Genomic DNA, 24,838 nt, shown 5'->3' on the forward strand with positions numbered 1-24,838 from the left:
AAACGACAAGGAAGCGCGACGAGCCGCGACGCCGCTGGAAACAAGGAAAAGCAGAAACCTGTGGTCAGTCGAGAAGCACCAAAGACAGACGGAGGCAGGCCATAAAGGAACCGCCCACAAACAAAAAAAAGAGACTCCGGAGCGCGACCAACAACCGGAAGCAGTCAGAGAGAGAGAGAAAACGAACCAAGAATGCGGAGTGAAGGAGAGAAAAACCAAGGCAGAAGCGACGCAAAGTGAGAAAGCAGTTCCAAACGAGAGAGACGACAGCAGAGAGGCGCACAGACGGCGAAATACAGCGGCAGCAGCGACAGAGGAGAACCCAGCGAGTGAGGAGACAGACGCCTTTTGGATCACAAAAAAAGGCTCACGCGACAGAAACAGACACGGCAGCGGGCGCCGATCACAACGCCGTTAGAGTCCAACCCTTCGGTCGGGTGCCCCCCCCACCGCCCCTCCGCTGTCTATCCCGTTTGTGCTGCACAGAACGCACGAGCGGAGAGTTAATGGACGCGGCGAGTTCGCCTCCACCTCGAGTCATTTTCACCGCGCGCGCTTCCCGGTCTCCATCGCCTCGCTGCCGTCGTCTCCCTCTTGTTGCTCAACGCCCAGCGCCTCTCCCTTTACCGCTTACGGCGCAGAGGACGACCGGGGGAGGTTGACGACGCAGCGAACCCCGACTGGGGGCGCCAGCCTCGTTGCCATCCCGTTCTTATCCGTCGTCTTCCTCCAGCCCTGCAAAGAGCTCTTCTTCCAGGTCCACGTCCCCATCCTCTTCTCCTTGCGCGTCGGCGTGCGAAAACTCTGTCGCGTCGTGTGCGTAGACCCGCCCCCCTGCTCGCGCCTCCGCCCCGTCCTGCAGAAGATCCTCTCCGCTCGCCTCTTGACCAATCTCTTCCGCCGAAAAACCAGGCGCGGCGGCAAACAGGTCGCTGTCTTCGTCGTCTCGCATGCAGCCCGCCGCGGGCTCTCCGTCGCCCGGCCCCGCGGCTGCCTCGCCCAGCGACCCGCCGCCGTCCATCCCCATGAGCAGACTTTCTTCCAGTTCGTCCTCGAGCGCCTGATCGAGGCCGCCTTCCTCGAGACCGCCCCCCGGCTCTGCGTCGTCCCTGGCGGCCGCCGCCTCAGGCGCGGATAAAGGACTCTGCCGCTCCCCTTCGCTTCGGAGCCCCGTTCCGTCCTCAGTGGCTTCACCGCCCTCTGCCGCCACAGCGATGTCTCCTTCCCGCGGCTCTACAAAGGCGCCTGCGCCGCCCCGCTGTTCCATGAGGAAGTCCTCTTCCTCGAAGAACGTCGCGCTGGACACAGGCGCGTCTGGCGAAAACGCCTCCTCGGGCGCTGCGCCTTGCCTTCCGTTCTCCGCGCCCGAGACTCCGCCCTGAACGAAGAGGCCATCGGCCGCCGTTCCAGAGTTCACGCAGTGCTCCGAATCTACAGGTAAGGACAGTGAGGCGGAGGGATGCGCGAGGAGGGCGAGCGAGGAGTTGGAGAAGTCGAAGGCCTGGAAAAGGAGGTCTTCGCCGTCTTGGTCGCGGCCTCCGCCGGCGCCTTCCACCTGCATCTCTTCGTCCACTGCCTTCTGCGCGACTTTCTCTCGGTTTCGCTGCGCCAGCGCCTGGGCTTTGGCGAGCAAGCCCTTCACGGAGTCGTCGTCCGCAGCCGCGGCCTCTCCCAGCGCGAAGGGACCCTCTTCCTCTCGAGTTACGCGCTTCTCTCTCGGCTCCTTCGCAGGGCTCCGGTCTCGCGCGCGCTGCGCGTGTAGCTCCAGCGTCTTCTGCAGATGCCGCTGCGTGAGGACGTATTCTGCCTGCGCGAGGTCGGCGTGGAAGGAGGCGAAGGGCGCAAAGGGATCGCGCGCCACGAGACGATCGATCTCGTCCCACCGTGCGCTGGTTTCCAGCGCCTCTTTGTAGTACAGGAGATCTGGCGACAACCCCCCAGCGGCCGCATGCGCCACCTCGCTCGCCTCCCCCTCCGCCCATGGCGCAGCGGGCCCCCGGCCCCCAGGAGACGCAGGGAGCGCAGCCGCTGCCAGGTCTTCCTTAGGCGTGTCCGCTTCGCCTTCGTTCCCGTCATCGCCGAAACAGCCCCCTAAGAATAACTCCTCTGCCAGCATGTCTTCGTCCTCTTCGTGCGCCCTGGCTTCCTCTCCGCCCGCGCCCAGCACCTTCGCCTCCCGCCCAGCGCGGGGGAGCGCTCGACCGCCCTCCGCCGCCTCGCCCTCCTCCGCGTCTCCCGCGGTCGCTCGGCCGCCCGCCTTGGCGAGTCGAGCGGCGACGCCGACCGCCTCGAGCTGCCGAAGGCGGGCGCGATTTGCTCTCTTTCTCTCGCGAATCCCCTGCAGCAGACGCTGGACAGTGCTCTCGCCCCAGAGTCGCTCGAGTGCCAAGTCGACGTGCTGCTTAGTCACCTCTACGGCTCGGCCTGTCCCTCCGCTTTCGAGCGCAACTGCCGCGGCTGCTCCGCAGACACTTCCGACCGCCAAACCTCCTCGCTCTGCGGCAGGCGCCGCGGACGCCTCGGGCGCAGAGGGCCCTGAAAAGCGCGCGGCGGAGGGCTGAGGGCAGGGAAGAGCGGACTGAAGCGAAGATGAGAGCGGCGCCGCCGGCAGCGAGGACGAGCTGCGCAGGGTGACCGCGTAAGACGCAGCAGAGGCCATCACTTCTTCAACGAAGGCTGTACAACAGACGCCCAGCACTCGGAGGAGCCCGGGGTCTTCTTCCTCTTCCTCCTCTTCCAGCTCGTCGTCCTCGAGACCCGAATCCCGCAGATACCCCATATCGCCGCCGGAGCCGCCGCCCAACGCGTCGCCGTCATCGCCTCCTGTCTCCGTTCCGGACTCGCCCCATAGCCCGCGGCTGGATGGTGCAGCTGACACAGCGCCATTCAAGTCATGCGCGCCGACCTCGCCCGACCCATGCGGCGAGTCGCCGCGGGGCGGGTCGAAGCCCACGCCTTCCGCCTTGTCTCCGCCGCCGGCCTCCGACCTGAAGCCAAAGAGACCGGCCCCAGCGTCCTTCTCGGACTGCTTCTGCACCCCGCCGGCGCCTGCGTGAGACCGCAGACGCTCCCGAGCCTCCAGCAGGCGCGCCTTGCGGCGAAGCCGCTCTCGTGCTTGACAAGCGCGGCGCTGCTGCCGCTCCACCTCCTCCTCATCCCTTTCCTCGGAGACTCCGCAAGCATTCCGGGAGCCGGGTTTGAGAAACACGTGAGGCTGAAGGGAGAGAGGAGCCAAGCCGCTGCAAGGATCCCCGACCGGCGCGCTTTCCCCCGTCCCCCTGGCGGCTGAGGCGGCGCCCTCGTCTGTGCCTCGCCCTCCACCCTCTGTCGCCTGCGCCGCAGCGGGGTCGCCAGGAGGAGGCCCCCGCTGGGGAATGTCTCCTGTCCCGTCTGTCTCCTCCGGAGTCGCGCCCCAGCCTCCATCGCTGACGTCGTAGTCGAGTGCGGGCGCTGCCGCCCACCTGAGCGCGTTGCTGATGAACAGAGACCAGCGGAGACTTTCGTCTTCGACGGCGACCGCCGTCAGCACATCCTCGCCAAGGTAAACTCCTCCAGCCGCTGTCCACGCCCCTGCGCCGCTGGTAAGTGCCCCCCGTGACCCGTCGCGTCTCCCGCCTCCCTGTGTTTGAGGCTTGTTGCGGCTCGTCTCGCGGCTCAGCCCCGCTTCGTCCCGCTCGCCTCCGCCAGCGGGCCCCGCCGGCCCTCTCGCCGCCGACGAGGAGACACCTGTCCCTCCGTCTCCGGCCTTGCCCTTCTGTGGCCCTGCGTGGTGCGCGCCGCCCGAGACGTCCGCGGCCGGGCCTGGAGCCGCCTGGCGCCTGGGGAGTTGACTCACGACGCTCGAGGCTCCCGACGGGGCCCACTGAGAGGCTGAGTCAGTCTCTCTGTCGCCTTTGACCGCGCCGTGAGCCCCTTCACTGCCGGCAGAGTCGCGCCCTGCGGCCGCCGGTGGCCCCGTGTGCTGGGCTCCAGCGGAGACTCCGCTGTCCACGACCGCGCTCGCCTGACTGACGGCCTGCTTCTTTCCACCGCCCTTCGATGAGGATCGACCTCCGCCGCCCTTTCCCCCGGAGGGGGGGTGAGAGACCCCCGGGCCACCTGAGGGCCCCGTCGCAGGCTGGGCTCCGGCTCGGCGAGCCGCCGCCGTCGCTTCGGCCGCCTGCGCCGCAAGGGCGGCGGTTGCAGCCGCGGCGTTGGCGAGGTTCCTGCTCTGCTGTGGGGTCACACTCACGAGGCCTGCGGTGGAGACGTAGCCCTGCTGCACCAACAGCCCTCCGGCGGAGACGGGCAAGAAGCCGGAGCCCGCCGCCCCCGGGGGCAAGACGCCGCCGGGGACCTGCTGCAGACCCGCGGCTGGATGGCTCTTTCGCGCCCCCCCGAGGGAGATGCCCGGCCCCTCGGGCGCGGCGGCCTGCAGGGGGACTCCAGCGTGGACAAGCGACGACCGCGGCACCACAGTCTGCGCAGCCGCCCTCCCTGCGGAGGCGAGGGGGTGCGCCGCAGCAGCAAAGAGAGCCGGATTGGCGAAGCCGGGGATCGCCCCCGCTCCTGACTGCGGTACCTGGTGCTGGAGCGCGAGGCCAGCAAGGTGGGCCGCGGGGTTTCCAGGCCCCGGGGGCGCCGCGCCCGAAAGCGCGAGTGAAGACAACGACGCGACAGAGAGCGGGACGCCTCCCGGCGCAGCATACAGCGAGGCCGGAGGTCCTAAGGCATTCGCGTAGCCGCTGAAAGCAGCTTGACCAGCAGGCGCCGCGTCGGCGTTCGCGCTCGCAGGGCTCGAGGGCCGAAGGAAGGCGTGGAGCGCCGCAGGGGGCGCCCCCGCGCCGTACAGGCCTGTCTCCTCCCGGCCCAGGGTTGCGCCAGGGAGCCCGACCACGCCGGAGGGCGGGCCTAGCCCTCCGCCGGCAGCGCCGCCCGGTTCAGACTGCCGCGGATGCATGGAATAGTCCCCCCTGCGCGCAGAGAACGCCACACAGAGAAACGCGAGACAGACGGGGCGAGAAGAAATGGGCACGGAAGTCCTCTAGCACTCGACAGCCAGCATTCCTCTATGCATCTCGCTCCCTTCTTTGAGCGACGAAAAAAATATATATATGCATATGCAGGTGGAGTGGGTGCCAATACGAAGAGGCGGGAAACGCGACTCGCGCCAGCCAACGAGAGCTCTCACGCGGTGCGGCGCAGAGACACGCAATGCGTCTACGCGCCTCTTCGTCCTCCTTTCGTCTGCGTCCTCATTCTGCCTCGCGGCCCCCACCGCCCCGCCTCGCTCTCGGCGCTGCTCCGCCTCTTCCTCTCGGTCTGCTGTGGCACCCGTTGGCTCAGGCTGCTCCTCTGGCCCCTTCCGCCGCGTCTCCTCGCCCTGAATCCTTCTCCGCCCTTCGTGGACTGCGCTGGCCTCGCGCGACCCCCTATCCCTCGAGCGTTGCTTGGTTAGATGCAACTGACGCAGAGAAGTCCGCGGAAGCAGAGAGTCCGCGAAAGCAGAGAGTCCGCGGAAGCAGAGAGTCCGACGAGGCACCGCAAGGCAGATTCGAACAAAGACCAGTACAATAGTACGTGATAAGGGAGACGCCTGCGATGTCAGAAAAGACAAGACAGAATGAGTGAGGCAAGAACAAACTAATGCAGATGTCGGGAATTCAAACAACGCAGGCAGAGGAAAGAAAGGGCGGCGTGAGCATAGGAGACTGAGTAGAGGCGTGAGAAAAGGAGAGGTACAACGAGACGACGGCGCGAGTCAGTATGATCCTGCTCGCGCAGAGACTACCGGCATGTAGCGGGACATAGATGTATACAGCTGGATGCGATCTGTAGAGTTTTTCTTGAAAAAGGGAAACATAAAACAATGAACAGGCATGCTCAGTCCCGGTGTACGGACACCTGGGGACGGGGAGTCGCGCGGTCGCGCGGCGCGGAGGGAAAATAGACGAAACAGAAGGCGCCGCGAAGCCGCCCTCTCGCCTGCTCCCCCCCCCCCTTTACGCGGAACTCGGGAAAAAACTCTCTTCACACGCAGCGAAGGAGGCAAGAAACGAAAGAACGAGAGAGAAAATTTACGAGAGCGGCAACAGAGAGGGAGGCGCGAGACGCGTTCCGAGCTGAAGAGGATTCGCGACCAGGCTCAACACCCACACGCCTTGCTTCACAAGAGGGTTTTTTGAAGAAGTGAGAAAACAAAAAGGAACAGATCCATTGTGTGAAAGCCTCCAGAACGAGACTAACACACCGTTCCTTCGTACGCGTCCCTACTGACTCTACGTTGCCGCAAATAATCCCGCCGCATGCACTCTGCGCCTCCGGCAGGCCTCGCAGTTTTCTCACTCCTTTTCTTCCACTCCGCCTCTCTTCTGCCTTGATCATCTGTTTATCTCGTCTGGCTGGCGCGTCTCTTCTACGTCTCTCTTGCTGGTCCTGAACCCGAGGCGGAGGGACGCTTTCTTCTTTTCTTCGCCGCACTGTGTTGAAAAGGCCAACGCACGGCAGCGGTCACGCAGAGGAGCCTGGCGCTGTCCTGGTGAGCTCATCTATTGCAGCTCGAGCGCTCTGTGGCTGATCACGCAGCACCCCAAGGTACCCTCTTTCGTGAGGAAAGAGAAGCACCCTACGCATCCAGTGCCACGTCTCTTCTTCCTCCTCTCCACACATCGTCCGGCGCCCGCCGTGTCGTGTGTCGCCTCCGTGTACTCCCATTTCTAAAGCATTCTGCCTCGTTGCCCTCAAAGTCTGCTCTTTTGTGAATTGATCTGCGCCTTGTTCTTCTCGGGCATCTCTGCTCGCCTACCCGGGGCCTGCCTCTCGCTTGTTTTGGCTTCCCTGCGCTGCTCTCCATCGGGTTTTCTCACTTGTAACCATGTCGCCTCCTCGCGCCCCTCCTCCAGCTACGTCTCGTTCCTCGGGAAGTAGTGGCAGACCTGCTGCGCCGCCCCAATCCAACCGACTCTCTTCTTCCTCTTATTCTTCTTCCTCTTCTTCTCTGTCACGCTCTTCGTCGTCTTCCGGGCGCTCTGCGTCTCCCTCCGCCAAGGGCGGGGTTGGCCCCGCGCCCTCCTCGTCTGCGCCTCGCAAGCCCTCGCAGGCTGCTGCCTCCACCTCGCAGAACTCCAGCGCCTCATCTGCATCTAGTGCTTCCTCTTCTTCTTCCTCGTCTGCTTCCTCTTCTTTTCCTGCCGCTGCTTCGGCGCCCGCGGTTCTGCATAGAGACTCCCGCGAGGTTGCTGCGGAGGTGACTCCAATTGCGCCTCGGCTGGCGTTGGCGGCGATCTCCCCTCCGGCCCTCCCCTCCTCCTTGCCTGCGCTGCTTGCGGCGCCTGGCGCGGTTGCCAAGAGAAACGCCGACGACCGGAGTGACGCGCGAGAGAACGAGAGTCAGGAAGGAGAGGGGACGAGGGGCGCCGGCGTTGGTGGCGGTCAGAATGCAGTCTCTGCGGCGACGCTGCAGTTTTTTCAAGCGCTGGCAGCCCTCGAGGGTGATGGAGAACGCCTGGCCTTACCTTCGGCCGCCGCCCACGGTGGCTGTTTCAAAAGGGAGGGCAAAGACGATGGCGAGGGGGCGGAGGACGCGGAAATGCTAGAGGCAGGCGACGACGAGGTAAAGGACGCGACGGAGACGTGCGGCGCATCTTCTCGCTTCTTCTCCTCGTTCCAGGCGGCTCAGACAGTCGCAGAGCTCACTCTGCTGCACGACTTGATGGAGCCGCCCTTCACCCATTTTGCTTCGCATTTGCGGCCGGCGGGGGCTGGAGATGCGAAGGACGCGAAGAGTGGCGCAGCCCCGCTCGCCGAGCGAGAGAACGGAGTGGCGGCGCCGAGCGACAAAACAGGCGCCTGTGCGCGCGCAAAGAGCGACGGTGAGAGCCGCAGGGAGCGCCCGCCTGCTCTGCTTCAGCAGGTCTGCGGGCGCGCCATGCTGCAGCGCGCCTTCTTGGGCCTCGCAGCTGTACGTACACTCGACAACGCGCTGGACCGAGTGTGGGAGACCGTGACCGAGTGTATGTACACCCGACAGAAGGTTCGCCGGCTGGAGCAGGAGGAGGCTGCACACGCCGCGCAGCAGGAGGGAGAAGATGCGCAAAAGGAAGCTGAGAAGTCCGACGCGGCAGGAAGCATGAAAGCTTCGCCCTCTGCATCGGGTGAGTCTTTTGAGGACGCCGTGAGGACGTGGGAGCGCGGAGGTCGAGGAGGAGAGACGAACGGGGCTTCCAATCAAAGACTGCGGGAGAGAAAGATAGCACGTACTGTGGAGCGAAGTGAGATCGGTTTCCTTTGCTCTTGCAGCGCGTTATTGCTCAGCCTGTGGCTCGTTGTTCGCACGTTCGAGATGCAGTATCTGCCGAGGTTGATCTCCCCTTAGCCTCCCTTTTTTTCTTTTCGCTCCTTTTTTCTTCCTTTTTCGCTGCCTCGCTAAGTCGCTTCTCACTTCTCTCGCTGGATGCAGGCCCTCAATTTTTCTTTCAGTTGCTGTGAGTTAGTCTGTGCGCTTTTCTCTGTTTTTTAGGGAGTCCTCTCGCGGAGACGTCCTCTTCTCCAGACGAGAAAGCGGCTGCGAAGGACGGCGAAGCGTCGCAGCTGGCCGTGGCGCGCGTCAAGACGCCAGCGGCTATCGAAGCGAGGATGAAGAAGCTCGAAGACTGGTGAGCGGCGTCAGTCAACTCGAATCCTGGAGGTACAATCACTGCGCAGCTGACAACGCGTTTCATCTCGCTGTCGCAGGACGCGGGTGGCGTTCCTTTGGTTTCGGGGTACTAACGGGCAAGGATTAAATGTGTTCATCTGTGCACCTAAGTCGAGACTGCCAGTTGTATATGATGGAGGAGAGACATGCGCTGAATGGCGTTCGGCGAGCGTGTCTTTCTCTTTGCCAGCTGAACGGTGCCGGTCTGACTGCCTGAAACAGTGTCTTCCCCTCTTTTGCGAGTGTGAATCTCCCTAATTTGCTACCAGAGCAAGCGCGGCCGAACTCAGGGACGCGCGCCTCCTCTTGGCTTCTCTGAGTCGCGTACCTCGTCGTCTTTCTCTGCGTGGCTGTCTCGATTTCGGCGTCTCAGGTATTGGCAGGTTCAGAACTGCCTGTCGCCTTCGCTCACCTCGGACTTACAGGAGGAGGCCCTCGGCGCCGTGGCCTCGCCATCGCCTCCATCCTCGTCGGAGGCGGCCTCTGAGTCTTCGCTCACGCTTCTGCGGAGGCAGCTGGTGCAGCTGCAGTGGCGGAGCATTCCCCTGGACGTGCTGCGCCTGCGAGCCCAGAGCCGCACTCTCTGCTCGCTGCAGCAGGAAGCGGAGGATCTTTTGCACTCGGTCGCGCACGGCCGAAATTTTGCGGTCTCCGAGGAGGAGCGGGCTAAGTACCGCCAGCTGCTGGTGCATCGCAAGACCAACGAAGAGAACGCCTTCCAGACGCCCGCCTTCGACGCCTTCATGCTGCATCTCCGCGCGCGGCGCACGGAGGTGCAGGCCCCCGCAGACGGCGAAGACGCACACAGCTCGCTCTACGCCGCGGCCCTGGCGGCGGTCGCCGCCTCGAAGGCCGGCGAGGAGGGCTGCGAACGCGCCCACGAGACTCTCCTCCTCCTGCTCAACTCCGAGCTCCAGGAGAGAATCAAAGAAAAAGAAAAACTCGAAGAAATCAAGCGACAGCGCGAACAGGTAGCGCGTGCGGCAGCTTCAGCTGTTTTTCTCCGTCCTGCAAACTCCGTAAATCCCCACGCAGCTGTCTTCCCGTTGTTGGGGGGCTTTGCCTCATGCCTTCGCCAGCGATACGCGCTGAGCGCTGCGTCTAGATCTGTCCGCCTTCTGCGCCTTCTCTCTCTCCCGTTGAGATGCAAGCTCTCTTGGTTCCTCTCTGTCTCGCTCGCGGATTCTGGTGGCTTTCCTTGAGCTTGGCCTCGTGGGATTTCATCTCCGCGTAGGCTGAGCCGACAGCTTCTGGCGGCTCAGCCCTCTGGTCACTATTTCTCTGCATGCGGGTGTCTCGCAGGCGGAGCGGCAGGAAGAGGCCCTGTCTGTGAAGGCGTCGCAGTTCCCCAAGAAGCTGCGACAGCTGCAGCAGGTGCTCAAGGAGCTTGACCAGATGTGTGTCTCCTTTCTGTCGAGTTGTGCGGCGGACAAGAAGGAGGTTGAGTTCCCGGCCGAAGCCAAGCGTCTGCCGGCGCCACTTCTGTCGCTCTTCTCCTCCTTCTTCTTTCACTCGCGGCTCTCGGGAGACTCCGCGATCGTGCGGCTGAGCGTGGAGGGTTCGTCGTTTCGGAAGCGAAAGCGCGAGCGCGAGGAAGCGGAGGCGAAGGACGACGCGGCGAAGAAACGCATCAGGGCCGACGGCGCAGACGACAAAGAGAAAGACCTGCGGGAATCGGAGGCAGAGAAGATGGGGAAGAAGGAGGAGAGCGAAACAGAGAAGGAGCAGGCTCAAGACGCGAAAGACAGACTGGAGAAACTCCACGAGAAAGAAGTCCGCGTCGAGCTCGCCCCGGATCCCCACCTCTCTCTCCCGGTAAGCACACGGAGACTGAAAAAAAGTGAGTTAGTATTCAAGCTGTACCAAGTAACCTTCCGGCGCCTCAGCCATCGTAGGTCAGCTTAGAGTCCGTGTTGGAGTGTGCGTGTCTTCATCTGCCATGAATTAGAAAGTCTCCCTCCATCCACACGTATATACATATATACCTATTTCTCTATCTATCTATCTATCTATCTATCTATCTATCTATCTATCTATCTATCTATCTATCTATCTATCTATCTATCTATCTATCTATCTATCTATATATATATATATATATATATATATATATATATATATATATATATATGTGTGTTTTTTTTGCTTGATGTTTGTTTTATGTAGGGTTCCCTCGCGTGTGGGGTCTCGTGTGAGGTGTGAGTGTCGGTTTCTTCGGGCGTCCAGTTTCCTAAACTCTGCGTCTTTTTTCTCGTGTTTGCGCGGTCTTTCTCTTCTCTTCAGCCGCTTTTTCTGGCTGCGGCGGGCTCGAGCCGCACAGCTTCGGCGAACGGGGGAGGGGCATCTCTCTCTTCGGGGAAGACGGGGAAGCATCAGCAGACTGAAGGCGAGGCGAAGCGCCCGCAGCCGGCGGAGCTGTCGAGCTCCTCTGTCTTTCCTCTCGCCCTGGTCTTCCGCTACAACGCGAGCCTCGAGGTCGCCCTGCTGCACTCGCGTCTCCCCTCAAACGCGCTGCCTCACCCGACGATTCCTTTCCTTCATCACCTGTTTCCCGGTAGGCGGAAAGAATGACAAGCAAGACGCCGCGTAAATGTGGAGCTCGAGGCCAAGACGTGCGTGAGGCCTGGAACGGGAAGAGAGAGAAGAAAGAAGTCGAGGAGGAAACGCCGAGGAAAGCAAAAACAAAGGCGAGAAATAAGCTGAGGGATTAAAGCAGGAAGAACAGCGTGCCGCTCTGTTCGCCCAAGTTTCCTATCGATATCTAGATATCTGGATATGTACCTCTATCGAGACGTCAATAGATCGATACATACATACATATATATCTATAAATTTAGACAGAGAGATAGGTAGGTAGAGAGATACATGGATCAGTATCGATACATAGATATTGATGGATACATATATAGATAGACAGATAGCTGCGTATCGGTGCCGGTGTGCAGACAGGTGTCTGGTTTTCCATCTGCGTTTCCTTTTCCGGTTTTCTGTGTACGCAGGGAACTTTGCGGATCTCGGCGAAATGCCCGGCGATCTCGACCCGAAGTGAGAAAAAAGCAGAAGCCTGCCTCTCCCTCACTAAAAGGCGCACTCAGCTCGCTACGCCGCGAACACACAAACGCGTGTCTATGGCGCTATCCACAAAATCGATACGTGCGTCTATCCGTATGCACCTGCCTGTGCAAAAAATTCTTACATATATATTTACATATATATGGGACTAGGCGGGTAGGAAGGGAAGCGGGGACGTGGAGGAGGAGCGAAATGAGACTTGAAACCCGCTTGAAGTGGAGGATACCAGCTGTGTTTGCTTGCGTCGTGAGAAATGCGTGCTCGTTAGCCCCGATTCGAACTTCGCTTCCGCGAACGCACTTTTGCGGGCGCTCGGGTCATGCAGACGCGCTGGCTGCCTTCACTGCGGCGTGCCATTACATGCATATACGTATATGTATAAATAGACTCATATATATATAGTTATATCAGTGTCTCAAGGTGCACGTGGTTGCGTAGCTGGTTGAGCGACGGAGCTTTAGCGAGAAGGAACCGATTGTCTGTCTTCTTTTGTTGTTGCTTTTTTCAGTCAGGGTTGGCTGTTCAACTGGGTCGCGTCGATGGCGTGTCTGCCTCCGCCTCCGGGGTGCTGCGCCTCTGCGCACGTGAACATGAAGGACTTTCTGGCAGCCGTCCGTCGCAGAGGTTAGTTTCCCCCCTACGTCCTTTTCCTGCCCGCTTCATAGACGGCTTCCGCTTCCTTTTCGCTCGTCTTTTCCGTCCGTCGTGTGGAGTGCTGGTCGCCCCGCGCCTCGACACGTAGATATGTTGGAGGCTGCGCAGGATGAGAATGTGGCGCTGGCGTATCGCGTACTCGCTGCGCTTCAGAGCGCGGAGGGGCGTGAGGATTTTTGTGTTTGCATGTCGTCGCGGAAGTGTACGCTTCATGCCTGCGGAAGTCGGTCGCGGCGCCTGTGTAGACTCGGGCTCAGGGCCCAAACGCCTCGTCGATTGAGCCGTACGTGTTTTTGCATCTGCGCCGATTTCTCCCGAGTTCTTTTTTCTTCTCCGTGGCCACGTCACTGCAGGAGCGACGTCCCTCTGCGGGAGAAGAAATTCACGCGACGCTAACACGCGCAATTTGTGTGTTTCTCTCGCTGCAGTCTACGCACGTCTGTGGTCGCTTCAGCTTCTTCATCACTACTGGTAAGCCTCCACGTCGTGTTTGGGTTGCAGAAAACATCGACGAGTCTCTGTCTGTCTCTTGCTTGACGCGGCATCGGCCTGCATCCACGGGGATGTGCGGACGTAGAGGCAACGCATGCATAGGTGCGCGAGTGTCTCTCTGTGTATCGAGAGCTGGCTGGGCGATCGCGCGCATCTGTAGGGAAAAGAAATGGTAGTCGGTCAGAAATCCCCGTAGCAAACATTTGTGAAGCGCACTGTTGCCGTCTTCGTGCGGCTTCTTCCTGTCTGCGTGGGTGGACGCGTCTTCGTTTTCCGTGTCTGTGGAGTGTACGTACAGCCGGCAGCCGTCAGGCCCGCCGCCAGTGCAGGCGCTGCATTCGCTTCTTCTTCTGTTGCCGTCGCCGGGCACGACGCTCGCCGACTGCGTGTGCTTCTCCCCGATTCCGGCGGAGGAGTTTGTGGCGCTTTCCGCGGCTTCGCATGCGGACGCGGCGCTTTTCTCGCGTTGCGGGGCTGCCGGCGAGCGCGAGGCCGCGGCCGGAGCCTCCGCGGCCCCGAGCACAGGCGGAAGAAAGAAGACCGAATCCGAGAGCGTGTGGAGGCGGCTCCATGACGCCTTCTTCGAAGACGAAGACGCGGTGGGGATCAAGGCGATCTTCGCGTCGCAGGACCGGCGCGTTTTTGCGCTCATCAAAGTCTTCCTGAATGACAAGTGAGTCAAGCGTTGACTTGAATCCGAAGCGGGTCCGTCACCGCAGCCGCAGTCCGCGCTGTTTCGTTCTAGATCCAATCTCCTCAGCGCGGCTCGGCTTCATCCGCGTGTTGTGCGCTCGCCTCTGCAGCCCCGCCCAGTTCCGCCTCTTCGAGGAAAACGCGCCTCCGCCCCTGCCCCCTTCTGAAGGCCCAGAGATGCGGAAAGAGCGACAAGCAGAAGACGGAGACGCGGCGGAGGGCGACGACGCTCGCGAGGAGAGACGAGACGAGAGCGAAGAGACCACTCCCGCAGCCTCCCTCGAGGTGAGAGACGACGTGTTCAAGCCGACTTTTACCAGAAGCGCAAGACGTTCGCGCTCAACATATCATCATCAAGCGTAGTGTTCACCATATATATATATATATATATATATATATATATATATGTATATATATCTATATATGTGTATATTTTTCTGGCGAGATGGAGAATGGACAGGATTGTGTACGCGTGCATAGAGCCGTGTGGAGTGCATACGCATACATCTATATCAGAACATATATTGGTGTCTGCGTGTCGCTGCGGCGTCGCAAGAGGTTTCTCTCTGCAGCAAATATTCGGCATCATCATGCGCCCAGAGAGGCGTTCGTACGTCTAAATGCAGTGGAACGCAGACCTGGCGACCGCTGTCTATTTTGCGCCTCATCAGGCCCTCGAGGAGATGGTGAATGTGACGGTCGTCGACCGGTTCGCCTCGCATCCGCCAAAGCTATCTCTCGGCATTTTGGCGGCTCAAGTCGAATACCTCAAGGTGTTTTTCATTACAAAGATCAAAACCAACAGTGCAGACCAGAGCCCGCAGAGGGACATCTGCGCACACGATGCTGCGTGAATATACATATATATATATATATATTTATTTGTTTATATAAGCATCTAGTGTGTATGTATCTGAATGTATATGCACATTGGCTCACGGCGAGCCGCTTGCACACGGGTACACGGTGGGAGGTAGGCAGGCGCAGCGACTCTTTTTTCCGCGTTGGGCTCTGTGTGGGGCCGTGCCTCGCTGGACACGGGGTGCGTCGTTCGTCTGACGCCGTTTTTTTTTCGCGTTTCTGTTGGTCTCGCAGTGCGGAGTGGAGCGGTACGTTCGAGGGGAGGCGTTGCCGCGGAGCGCCACGGAGGCGAAGGCGCTCGAGCCGAAGAAGGGCGCGACGCACGACAGGCGGATGGCGGGCGGGGAGTCCCTGCGAGAGGCTGAAGGATTCGGCGCGGGCGACGAGGAAGACGTCGAGACTGTCGACTAGACGCAGGCGACATCGACGCGATTTTTCGCTTGCGAAGGCGACACGATAGCGGAGGACGGCGAAATGCTAGTGGTGATGCGTTGCGAAGATCGCGGGAAGAAAACGCGTCTCTCGGGGGCGTGTGGCGATCTGGCGGGCGGCGATCGTGTGTTCGAGAATTTCGCTTTTCTATGTCGAAGCGATCGGCCTTGAGATCCAGGGGCGAAGCTCTTACTGAGCTCATATACATGCATATATCTATGCATCCATACGCGGTTAATATAATGATCTATACACATGTGTATATATATATGTGTATACATGATATAGTTGGCGTACGAGTCATCGCAGGACCTTCTACAATCTGCTTTGGCTATTCGGAGTCTGGTCGATTTTCACGTGCGTCTAATGTCTACTTGACTCGTCGGTGAGGCACTCCGCGCAGGCTGTGCGCCTGGAATAGCAATCCACTCACACGAAATCCGTTAGGGCGGCAGCCAGCGCGTGAGTAGAAGCAAGCAGGCCACGCCAACCGAACCTCACAGCACGACACCGCTCAAGCGCGAGCATTCCGCGGCGACGGAGAGACAGAGACTTGCCAGGGGCAAGCGTTGGAGCCCAAGAGGCGCGCCCCACGGCCAGGAGCCTGGGAGGCCTTGACTCGTTCGTCAGCCGTAACCGTTTTTTCCTCTCTCGCCGTCGCGAAGACTGCCGGCAGTTCACTCTTCTTCCCCGCTAGTGTGCCCCCGAGGATCCATGCGGAACAACCTTAGGTCAGGGCTCGCAGCGCCCCTCTCTCCGCGATCGGCGTTCGCGGAAGCCACTCACGTCAAGAGATTTCCACGGGCTTGCAAGAAGTCTGCAGGCGGGCGCGTACTGGCTAGATTTGGGTAGCAGGTTGCGTAGCTTCATCTCATCTTCTGCTGCTTCTCGCTCGCGTGCGACTGGCGGTCCTCTCAGCGTTTTTTACTCCGAAGCGCGTATTTGCACGCACGCACGGATTTGCACTCCCGCACATGCACAAACACCTACCTACACAGCATATATATTTATATATTTATATATATGATAGCATATATATAAAAATAGAATAAATAGAGTTATAGTACCTATATATATGACAAAAGGCGTTCAGCCTCTCAAATATCTTACTGGATAAAGGGGCAGCGCCGCGCCAGCTTCCATAGTTGAAGGCAGAGGCAACGGCAAACAAGTCAAAACATCCGAGTATATCTGTGCCCACGTCGATACGAGGCACTGCAAAGAGGGATATGCTTAGGCTTGCATAGTTCCCGGGTGCCGTTACGAGACTGTTGTTGCGGGCTTTTCATGACTGCCATGGTAAGTGCATTAGCAGGACATAGCTAGGATGATAAGTACTGTGGAAATAAAACTCTCTCTGCAAATCGGATGCTCGCCCTTGAGAGCTCGTCGGGGACCTGAATGGTAGTTTTTAGCATATTATGCGGTGTTAAAAGTAATCCCATCCAAAACCGGTGGTCTGTTAGTATTTATGTCCTCTCTCATTAGCCTAGCTCTTTTATCAAAAATGCGAGCTTTAAATACCCGGATGTTGATACGACAACATTTTATGACTCGAAAAGTAGTCAGTGAATGGGTACTTATTTGGGTATACGGTATGATCTTTTTGATTATTATTGGTAGTGCTACTCCACGGGCGACTTATATCTTATATGGTAGATTAGCTACTATCGTGTATCTTACTAACGGATTGGTTCTATGCTTATACTAAATCAATAGTTATAGTGACTACAGCTTCCAAGCAAACATGATTACCGCGATATTGAACTCCAACACTTTTAGCTGTCTTAAGCAGTCCAGTAGTCGCTCGAGGAAGATTTGATCCTGTTTATGATTTAAGGGATGTAAAGGTGCTCAGGGTCTAACCGTCGGACCATCTGGATCCTCATATTCAAAGATAATTCTATTTGAGAAAGTTTTAGATAAACGACTATGTTCTAGGCGTACTATATGGATTCCTGTTCTCACTCATCTTAACAGCGAGAGAATACTACTCAGATGCTGGTCTAATCAGTAGCATCGTACTTGGAGTTATCATCTCTGAGACAGGATTATTCTTACTGGTGGATTAGTTATGATCCTTCTTGATCTACACGTAAACACTGAATTTTACGATTCTAGGTATTCTGGTAGGATTAATTATGTGCATCTGTGCATCTAAGTGAGACTATCAATATTTTAGACGCTAGCTTTCCGGCTGAACATCCCTTCTTTTCGTCGTCCTCCAGTCGACTTCGACTTCCCATATCAGTCTCCCCGCTCAAGAGGGCAGCCTCAGGCGTGGGGTCTGAGGAAAGCTTCTGCTTCACAGGCTTGCTGCAGAGTGAGCGGTTCATCGTGAGACGCAGTTGAGAAAAAATCGCTCTGACAACTCGAGCCCATCGCGTGCAATGTGGCCCTGTGAGGCTGTCTCCTTCCGCGCGCGCTGCGCATCCTGCGCATGCAGAGGTGAAGCAGAGAAGCCGCGCTGACCTCGAGTCGCGGCGTGCAGAAAAGGCGGAAAGCTGGAAGGTAGACGCGATGCCGCCGCGTTTCTTCTTTGACTCTAGTGTCGCTCTCGAAAGACAGCGGCGAAGAGCGAGCTTAGTGAAAAAGCGTGGCTTCGCGGACGAAAGGGCCGCCGCCGCCGCCGCAAGAGGCTGTGCGACAGAAGCGAACGGAGAGAGAGACACGCTGAGGAATCTAGTGGCAAGCCTTCCTCGCGAGAAGATAAAAGGGGAGCAAGAGAAAGATTTTCTCTTCCTCACGAGTCGTGTGTGGGACTTGCTGCGGCGTCTTCGCTCCATCTCCCTCGCTGTCTATCTGCGCGTGCCTGGTGCGCTCGCGAGAGCCACGCCCTCTCTCGGAGTTTGCCCCCTGTTCACTCAGAATTCCAGCGCTCGCTTGCTTTTCAAGTCAAAATGTCTTCTGCCCTTTCGTTCGTCTCTCCCGCAAGGGGTTCGAGAGCCTTTCTTTCCTCTCTTCTGCCGCTCTCTGAATCTTTTTCAGCGCCGCCGGCGCAAGCCTCGTCCTCCATTCTCCTGTCTGGGCCCGCGCAGCCTCGAAACTCGCCTCTTTTATCGTCTGGATCGTCTTCCGCCTTTCCTCGCTCAGCTTCACACTCCCTCGGTTCAGCGCTTGCGCTTCCTTCGGCAGCAGAGTTTTCATGTCTGGATGTCCCGTCTGCTTCCCCCTCGTCTTTCTCTTCTTCTGTGAGCAGACTCGGGGCTGTCGCTGCTTGTCTTCACAAGTCTCGCCTCTCGGCGAAAAGAGAGACAGCTCTGTCGTCATCTCTGCGAACTGGAGGCCTCGACAGAGGTGCTGAGTCTTCGTTTCCCGCGTCGAGCTGTCATCTGTCTTCTCCGTCTCCCTCTCCCTCGCCTTCATCTGCTGCCGCAACTCGCTCTTTTGTGCCTGAACGCCTCGCATGCGCGGCGTCTTCGCTCTCTTTCTCCTCTTGCTCGCCTTTTGCGCGCCCGTCTTCTCTTTCGAGCCTCGTCTCCCGCCGCGGCTTCGCCGGGCTCACACGGGATTCAGTCGATATCCAGTAAGCCGACTCGTGGTGGGCGTCTCGTTTGCCGGCGTCTTCTTTGTCTTCTTCCTCCTCGCTTCTCGAGTGTGCCGTCGATTCCTTTGCCTCTGCACACGACAAATCGTCGCTGGAATTCAGCGAGCTAATAGACTCCGTCGCATGCATATATATATATATATATATATATATATATATATATATGCGTTTGTGGTGTGGACAGTAGATCTCTCTGTTCGTAGGCATGTATATATATAAATATATATACATATATGTGTATATGCAGGTGTAGGACTCGCTCTCCACTTGGAACTCCGTCGCTGCTTGCGTTCGCACATTCGTTCTGGTTTTTTTTGCGCGTCCGTCTGTTGCTGGATGAAGATAACAGAATAGAAAAGGAATCCTCATTTCCGCCGCGAGTGCGTGCGCCGCTTTCCCCGCAGGCCGGCGTTTGCCCGTCTGGAGGGTTTTCTCCTCTCGAATCTGCCGGCGGAGCTGGCGGGCAGCCCTCGTCTTGTGGAGAGTCTCCTCGCGCGAGCGGTGAGCGACAAGGGGGATTCCTTTGAATTTTGAAGGTCTTGGTTCACCGAATTCGAGCTTTCTTCGTGCGGTTCATCATCCTCATGTGGCGTGAAGTACAGTGGTATCCAGCTTTTGCGTTGGACTTTCCTCGCCTAGCTGGACGCCTGCACCGCCCGTCGACTGCACGGCGCCGACATCGGGGTTCGCTTGCGGCCCCCCTCTCTTTCTGTCTGTAGGGTCTTCCTCAGGCCGTGACTTCGGCGGAGACTTCGGTCTCTTCGGGGGCGCTGTCGCCAGAGTCTTCGGTGCTGATTCAGCGCTCGCGCCTCGGCCGCGCGGTGGGGAGGTGCCTCGTTCTGCTGCCTTTCCCCGATGCCGCATTCCTCACGAGTGAGGATCGAAAGGCGCTGCAGACGCAGCTAACGACCGCTCTTCCGAACGGCGCAGAAGTCGCGGCGTGCGACCGCAACGACGTGGAAAACTACATCGAGGAGTACGCGGGGAGGCACTTTTCACGGGGATTCTATATATGCAGTTTTTCTCCAGATTTGTAGATCTATTGATGCATGTATATCTATAAATGTAGGTACTTATATCGTATGTATGTGTAAGTCTGAGCAGTATCTCTCTGCCGGCGGTTCTGGCGTATGGGTTTTCTAGGCGACCTGTATTGCCCATAAAAACCCCTGCATTGCAGCGACGTGTAGCGCAGCTCATTGGAAACCTCGGATTAGATTGACGGTCGGGGGAGGGGCGTTGACTATTGAGTGATGCGCATATGGACATGCTGGGGCTGGGATCTATGCGTGGTGCAGAGGGCAGCATCGGCGGCGGTAGATAGAGCTGCGATTGCGAAAGACGCCGATTCGCATGCGCCGAGACTGAGCTTTTCTCGTTTGTTTGCAGGTTTGAGCGTTACTTCCACTTGACCGAAGACCTGCAGAGGCTTGCCTCGCCGGCGAACCTCCGCCGCCTCGTGACGCTCTCGCCGGTGCCCGCGACTTACGGGCGCAGAGAAGTTCGCGATTTGCTTCGCGAGCACGCAAACGTGGATGTGGTGCGGGAAACGAGAAAACATAGACACCAGCGGCACGGACAGAGAGAGTCTCGAAAGCCAGAAAAAGACAGAAGGAGCGCGAGTCAGGGGAGGCACAAAAAGTTAGAGAGAGACGAAGCACGATGGACAAGAGGTCGAGTTGTGAGTTGGCACTTGGGTTGGAGTTTGCTTTTCCTGCAGGATCTGCGAGACATTGTCTTTCGATTCAGGAAGGACGGCGTCCAGGGCGACGCGTGCTACGTCCTCTGCCGAAACGAGAGGGACGCCGGCGTCATTCTTGCGACGATTCAAGAGACGGCAGTCCCCAATCGGGTTCACTACGGAGAGCTCTTCGGATGCTCCTTCCTCTGGGCGAGTAAGGCGAACGATACGCATACATGCATGCATACATATATATATGCGTGCATTTCACGTCCTTGTAAGTAACGTATTGCGTCGTGTAGTTGTAGGTCTATGGTGTCCTCGTACCGGTGTCACTGGTGGCGTGCGTGCTGGTTTTTTTTTTCATTTCGTGGACTCCTGCAGTTTGCCCGTGCAACCGGTATCGCTTGCCGCACGGACAAACCTGCTGCGCCCGTGCGCGAGTCACGGCGACTAGCGACTTGGAGTGTTCGTCACCAATTTGTGCAGCTTTCGTTCGTCTGTGCTCTCGGGTCTCAGGCCGGTCGGTGCTGCTGCTCTCCGACCCGCAACTGGACTACCTCCCTGCCCGAGGCCCCTTCCAGGTAAGTTTCCGCCATTTTTTCTCTGCGTCTGGCGGGCCGTTTGCAGCGGCCGCGCGGACTCTGGAGCCCCCGCGTCTTCCCGCGAGACGCGTCAGAGTATCGAGTGAAGTCTCGCAGGTGCAGCCTGAAGCGCTCGGCCTGCAGGATGTTTCAGAGCCAGTTTCCGCATGCGGTCTGCTCCAGATGACGCTATCTGGTGCCTCTCGTCTACGCGTCGGTTTGTGGCTCCCTCCTTGACCTCTAGGTCGAGGCGTGCCTTCTCGAGTGGGGGTCTCCTTTTTCTTTTGCTTTCATGGGGGGGAGGGGCGAATTGGGCGGGGAGTCGCTTGTCGTCTCGTGGCTCTCACGCCGAGGAAAGCTTTCGTGTTGGCGCGTGCCTTCTTCAGGTCTTCACGACCGGTTGGGAGGGCGACGTGAGTGAAGAGGAGTTTGCGAATCTCGCCTACCAGCTGCGGCTCTTTCCTAAGGCCGTCCGCAAGTTCGCGCACCCTGGGGGGGAGGACGTGAGCTCCTTCTTCCTAGAGTTCCATCGCATGCGCGACGCCAAACTGACCATGGTACGGAGTCGAGAGCGAATCCTCCACCAGCAGCAGGCGAGAGTAGATGCTCCCCACGCTAGCGTCCACCTGCGCTTGCGTGAGTTCGTGTGCTTGGTGAAGCATCTGGCGAAGTGCGTCGTCGCGCGAAAGCGAAAGAGGGCATGTGAGCACTCTCAGCGAGCCACGGCATTCGAGGAGCAGAAACGCCTTTGCTCCGCTTGGATCTCTTCCGTCCTTCAGAGTCGCCTTCAGTTGCTGCGGCGCCGCTGGCGCATTGGTGCCAACACGCCCTTCTTCGGCTTCGTCCGCATGGTGAGTCTACGTGGAGGAGGATTCCGCCTCCATCTGTTCGCCGAGGAACTGCGGAAACTCGTGGGGTCTCGCGGGAAAGGCGGCACGCGTCTCTTTGGGCTCGCCGCCGCACGGAAAAGCGCACATCTAGAGAACGGCGGGGGAACCGTAGACAGGAGTCGAGTCGCGTGTTCCCGGTAGGGGGGGGGAGGAGAGCGGGAAAGGATGGGGTTTTCTCGCTCTCTCGTGAATCTTATTTCGTGCATGCGAGCCCCGCGCCGTTCTTAGGCCGACTTGCGGTTCGAGGACGACACCAAATTCGCTGACGAGGACTCCGCCGCAGACTCAGATCTCGATGAGCCGATCGACTACTGAAAGGGAAAACCAGAGACAGTTCACGAGGGCGCATGCTCGGCTTTGCATGCGAATCCGGCAGTTCCGCGAGACTCGGGCTTCCATCCTGGCTGGAGCTCGCCTCGGGAAGACGCGGACGCTTCTGGGCCAGTGGCGGGTGCGCATTTTCTTTGTGCAGGATGGAGTCTGCGCGCCGCGGGTGCTTCTGCGAAAGCTTCCTCTTTTGTCTGTCTCTCTTCCTCTGCGCTTCTTGCCTTGCTCCTTTGGACTCGTCCACGCAGCGGCGTGTTGCGCTGTCGGTGGTTCGCAGTCTCCCTGAGTGTTTCGTGCTTCTTTCTCTCTCCATCCTCCTTCTCTGGAGCGGACGCGGGCGGCTCAGCGGCGTTCGCTCCTGCGTCTCCTTTTTCCTCGTTTGGCATCGACTCTGAACGAGGCTGTCTCGCCTGTGCAGACGCGGACCACAACCACGAGCCATCCCGCGACTGGGTTATCTGTGTCGCACTCTGGAAATTTGCAAACTGTCTCAGCGAGCACAGCCTCTCACGAGTAAGAAGAATACGTGAACACCCGCGCGTGTGGATACAGCATGCGTTCGTTGTCCAGTTCGCTCTCCTCTTTTAGCACAACCGAAGCTCAAGGAATTGTTTCTACATTCGCCTTATTCTCTTAAATTCACTGCGCTGCTCTCTCTGTATCCACATAAACCCTAAACCCTTCTAGCAGATGTCTCCTTTTCAGACTATAGGAAGCGATCCGCTCGCGACCCTCCGGTGACACAGAGCAGTTTTCCACGTGCAAGCCGTGTCGCGGAGGAAGAATACCCGAGAACCGTTCAGACTGAACACGTCTACAGCATTAACCGGTGTCGTAGGTTAATACTCTTCTGCGAGAGTTTAAGCATGCTGTATACGCCGGTGCCGGGCTTAGCGCTGCTCTCCAGCGCTTTTTCAGCCGCCGTTGTCGAAGGCGACGTGTCAAAGGAAACCATTTGTAGCTTGCGCGAAGCAGCTCTCTGCCTCCGTCAGAGCGGATGAACTCAGAAGCGAAGTCGCACTCTAATGTAGGCTGCCTCTGCTATCCTCGTGATTCCCCGCATTTCGCATATTTACGGCGGGGTATGCAAATATATACATATATGCATTTAGATGCTTTTACATGTATGTATATGTGCATGTGTGTTGGTATGTAATGTTCTGCGTCTATCTGGCGAGGGTCTAGGTTCGTTGGAGCGCACTGAATAAGGTGATCGTAGCGCGAGAGTTGCTGGAGCAGACGCTTAACGTTTAGTGTTGGTGGTCTGGAGCTCTTCGAAAAAAGATACGCATGCTGAATGACCCGCTCACAAAAGTGAGCCTTTTATCTGAGCGAAAAATTAACGTTGACAGTCGCACTCCGATTCCTGCCTACCGTGTCACGTTAAAACTCTCCTAGCGACTCTGGGTTAGACTGAACGGCCGCCCCTGTATGACGTCCCGCGAGGCGGTCACTCACTTACGGGGCTGCGTGCTTGACACTGCAGTGCGGCAAGGGTATTTTAAACCCCTAAAGCAGTGCATGCAAAGCCCGCGAGCACCGTGTATCGGGTTTAGGTCTGCTTTCGGTTTCCCTGCAGCAGCAGCTGCGTGACGCGCTGGGGCCCCTGCGTGCTTCGCGGCGTAGCCGCCCGCTACAGACTCGCACGCCCTTCAGTCATCGGCAGGGAAGCCGCGCGGGAGATATGAATCGAACCGAAAAAAGCATTCGAACGGAAAGAGTCCCCCTGCCTTCACGACAGCTGCGCAGAGGCAGGATGGCCATAGAGAGAGGCATTTTGCAGTGACCTGGCGCTCTTCCAGGAGATGCGACGTCGCGAAAGAAGGCGACAGCCGTCAGGAGCCGCCCTGTCACGCCCCCTGGTGTACGACGGTGCGCAGAGCAATAAATATATTACGAGAGAACTAATCATAGACACTAACAGGTTCGGCGGATAGTACTAACGGGTTCGGCGGATAGTACTAACGGGTTCGACGGATACTACTGACGAGTTCGGCGGATAGTGCCGTGAACAACGCCAGGCGCGAGGGCTTGAAAGGGCTCTTCCGCGAGGCTGCAGGTTGCTTCTCGACACAGATGCCTGTGGAAGGGGGGGTCGCCAAACGGCGGTTCGCTTGGCAGAAAAGGCCTGTCTAGCAGAAGAGTATCGCGTGCGCATCCGAGGCCGGATCATCTCCGCAGATCTCGGGTGTCGTCATCCTCAAAGCGCAAGGGCGACAACGGCCGTCGAGGGGCTCTTTGGGGGAGAAGGCGCGCTCTCGAGACTAGCCATCGCCTGCAGAAAAGCACGGTTTTCCTTTGCGCGTGTCTGCTTTGAGAGGCGCTGCTGTGCCTTCCCCTCTCTGCTGCGCCTGCTACCTCGCTGAGGCGGGCTGAGGCGGTCTGAGGCGGCCTGAGGCGGTCTGAGGCGGCCTGAGGCGGGCGCGGCAGAGCGAGGAGGCCCGGGGGAGCGCGAAATGCATCGCTTTTCACTCTGCTGCTCCAGCTGGCAGCCAGCCGCGCCTTCTTCGATTGTGCGTGCTTCTTGCGCAAGTCTGTTCTGCGCAGCGGGTCGTCGACCCCAGCAGCGCGGAGTGATTGGGCGACAGCGAGCCGGGTCACCGTTTTGGTGGCAATGGCATGCGGGAGATTTTTGGGTGCTTGGGGGCGTACCGGTTTTTGGCGACAGCCGCCTCTTCGTTGTGCTTCCACGACTGGAGAAAGGGGATTTTTGAGCGCGTTCGCGTCTCGATTGCGGCGGCGTCTTTCTCTGCATTTCAGGCGGTCTACAGAAAGGTGCTTGTAGATGCTATCGATCGAGTTGTAGGTTGAGACACAACCCCGAGCAGATTTGCCTCCATGTCCACAGTGTCACTTTTTCTTTGCAGCTCGCCGTGAAGGCCGCTGCAATTCGTGTCCCAAATCGTGTTGAAAAAACTGCGTCACCAGATT

At 58.6% G+C, this 24,838-nt stretch overlaps 4 protein-coding genes across 4 annotated transcripts; 3 read left to right on the forward strand and 1 right to left on the reverse strand.

Moving 5' to 3' along the window:
* Positions 1-712: 712 nt before the first annotated feature.
* On the reverse strand, positions 713-4,939 carry BESB_083030 (uncharacterized protein; the record flags this gene model as incomplete). Its single annotated transcript, XM_029366653.1, has 1 exon — positions 713-4,939. One exon carries the CDS (start codon positions 4,937-4,939, stop codon positions 713-715), a length of 4,227 nt encoding a protein of 1,408 aa, XP_029217113.1.
* A 1,914-nt stretch (positions 4,940-6,853) lies between these two features.
* Positions 6,854-14,857, forward strand: BESB_083040 (uncharacterized protein; the record flags this gene model as incomplete). Its single annotated transcript, XM_029366654.1, has 12 exons — positions 6,854-8,132; positions 8,498-8,633; positions 9,048-9,645; positions 9,977-10,489; positions 10,958-11,228; positions 11,674-11,719; positions 12,255-12,370; positions 12,829-12,871; positions 13,191-13,565; positions 13,696-13,870; positions 14,257-14,358; positions 14,681-14,857. 12 exons carry the CDS (start codon positions 6,854-6,856, stop codon positions 14,855-14,857), a joined length of 3,831 nt encoding a protein of 1,276 aa, XP_029217114.1.
* A 1,317-nt stretch (positions 14,858-16,174) lies between these two features.
* Positions 16,175-16,589, forward strand: BESB_083050 (cytochrome b; the record flags this gene model as incomplete). Its single annotated transcript, XM_029366655.1, has 2 exons — positions 16,175-16,177; positions 16,287-16,589. 2 exons carry the CDS (start codon positions 16,175-16,177, stop codon positions 16,587-16,589), a joined length of 306 nt encoding a protein of 101 aa, XP_029217115.1.
* Positions 16,590-17,778: 1,189 nt separating this feature from the next.
* Positions 17,779-21,895, forward strand: BESB_083060 (uncharacterized protein; the record flags this gene model as incomplete). The annotated part of the gene is made up of 9 exons (XM_029366656.1): positions 17,779-18,404; positions 18,830-18,926; positions 19,145-19,401; positions 19,815-19,965; positions 20,146-20,320; positions 20,626-20,690; positions 21,077-21,247; positions 21,470-21,541; positions 21,809-21,895. 9 exons carry the CDS (start codon positions 17,779-17,781, stop codon positions 21,893-21,895), a joined length of 1,701 nt encoding a protein of 566 aa, XP_029217116.1.
* Positions 21,896-24,838: the final 2,943 nt, after the last annotated feature.

This window comes from Besnoitia besnoiti, chromosome VIII, assembly GCF_002563875.1.
Source record: "Besnoitia besnoiti strain Bb-Ger1 chromosome VIII, whole genome shotgun sequence".
Taxonomy (NCBI): domain Eukaryota; phylum Apicomplexa; class Conoidasida; order Eucoccidiorida; family Sarcocystidae; genus Besnoitia; species Besnoitia besnoiti.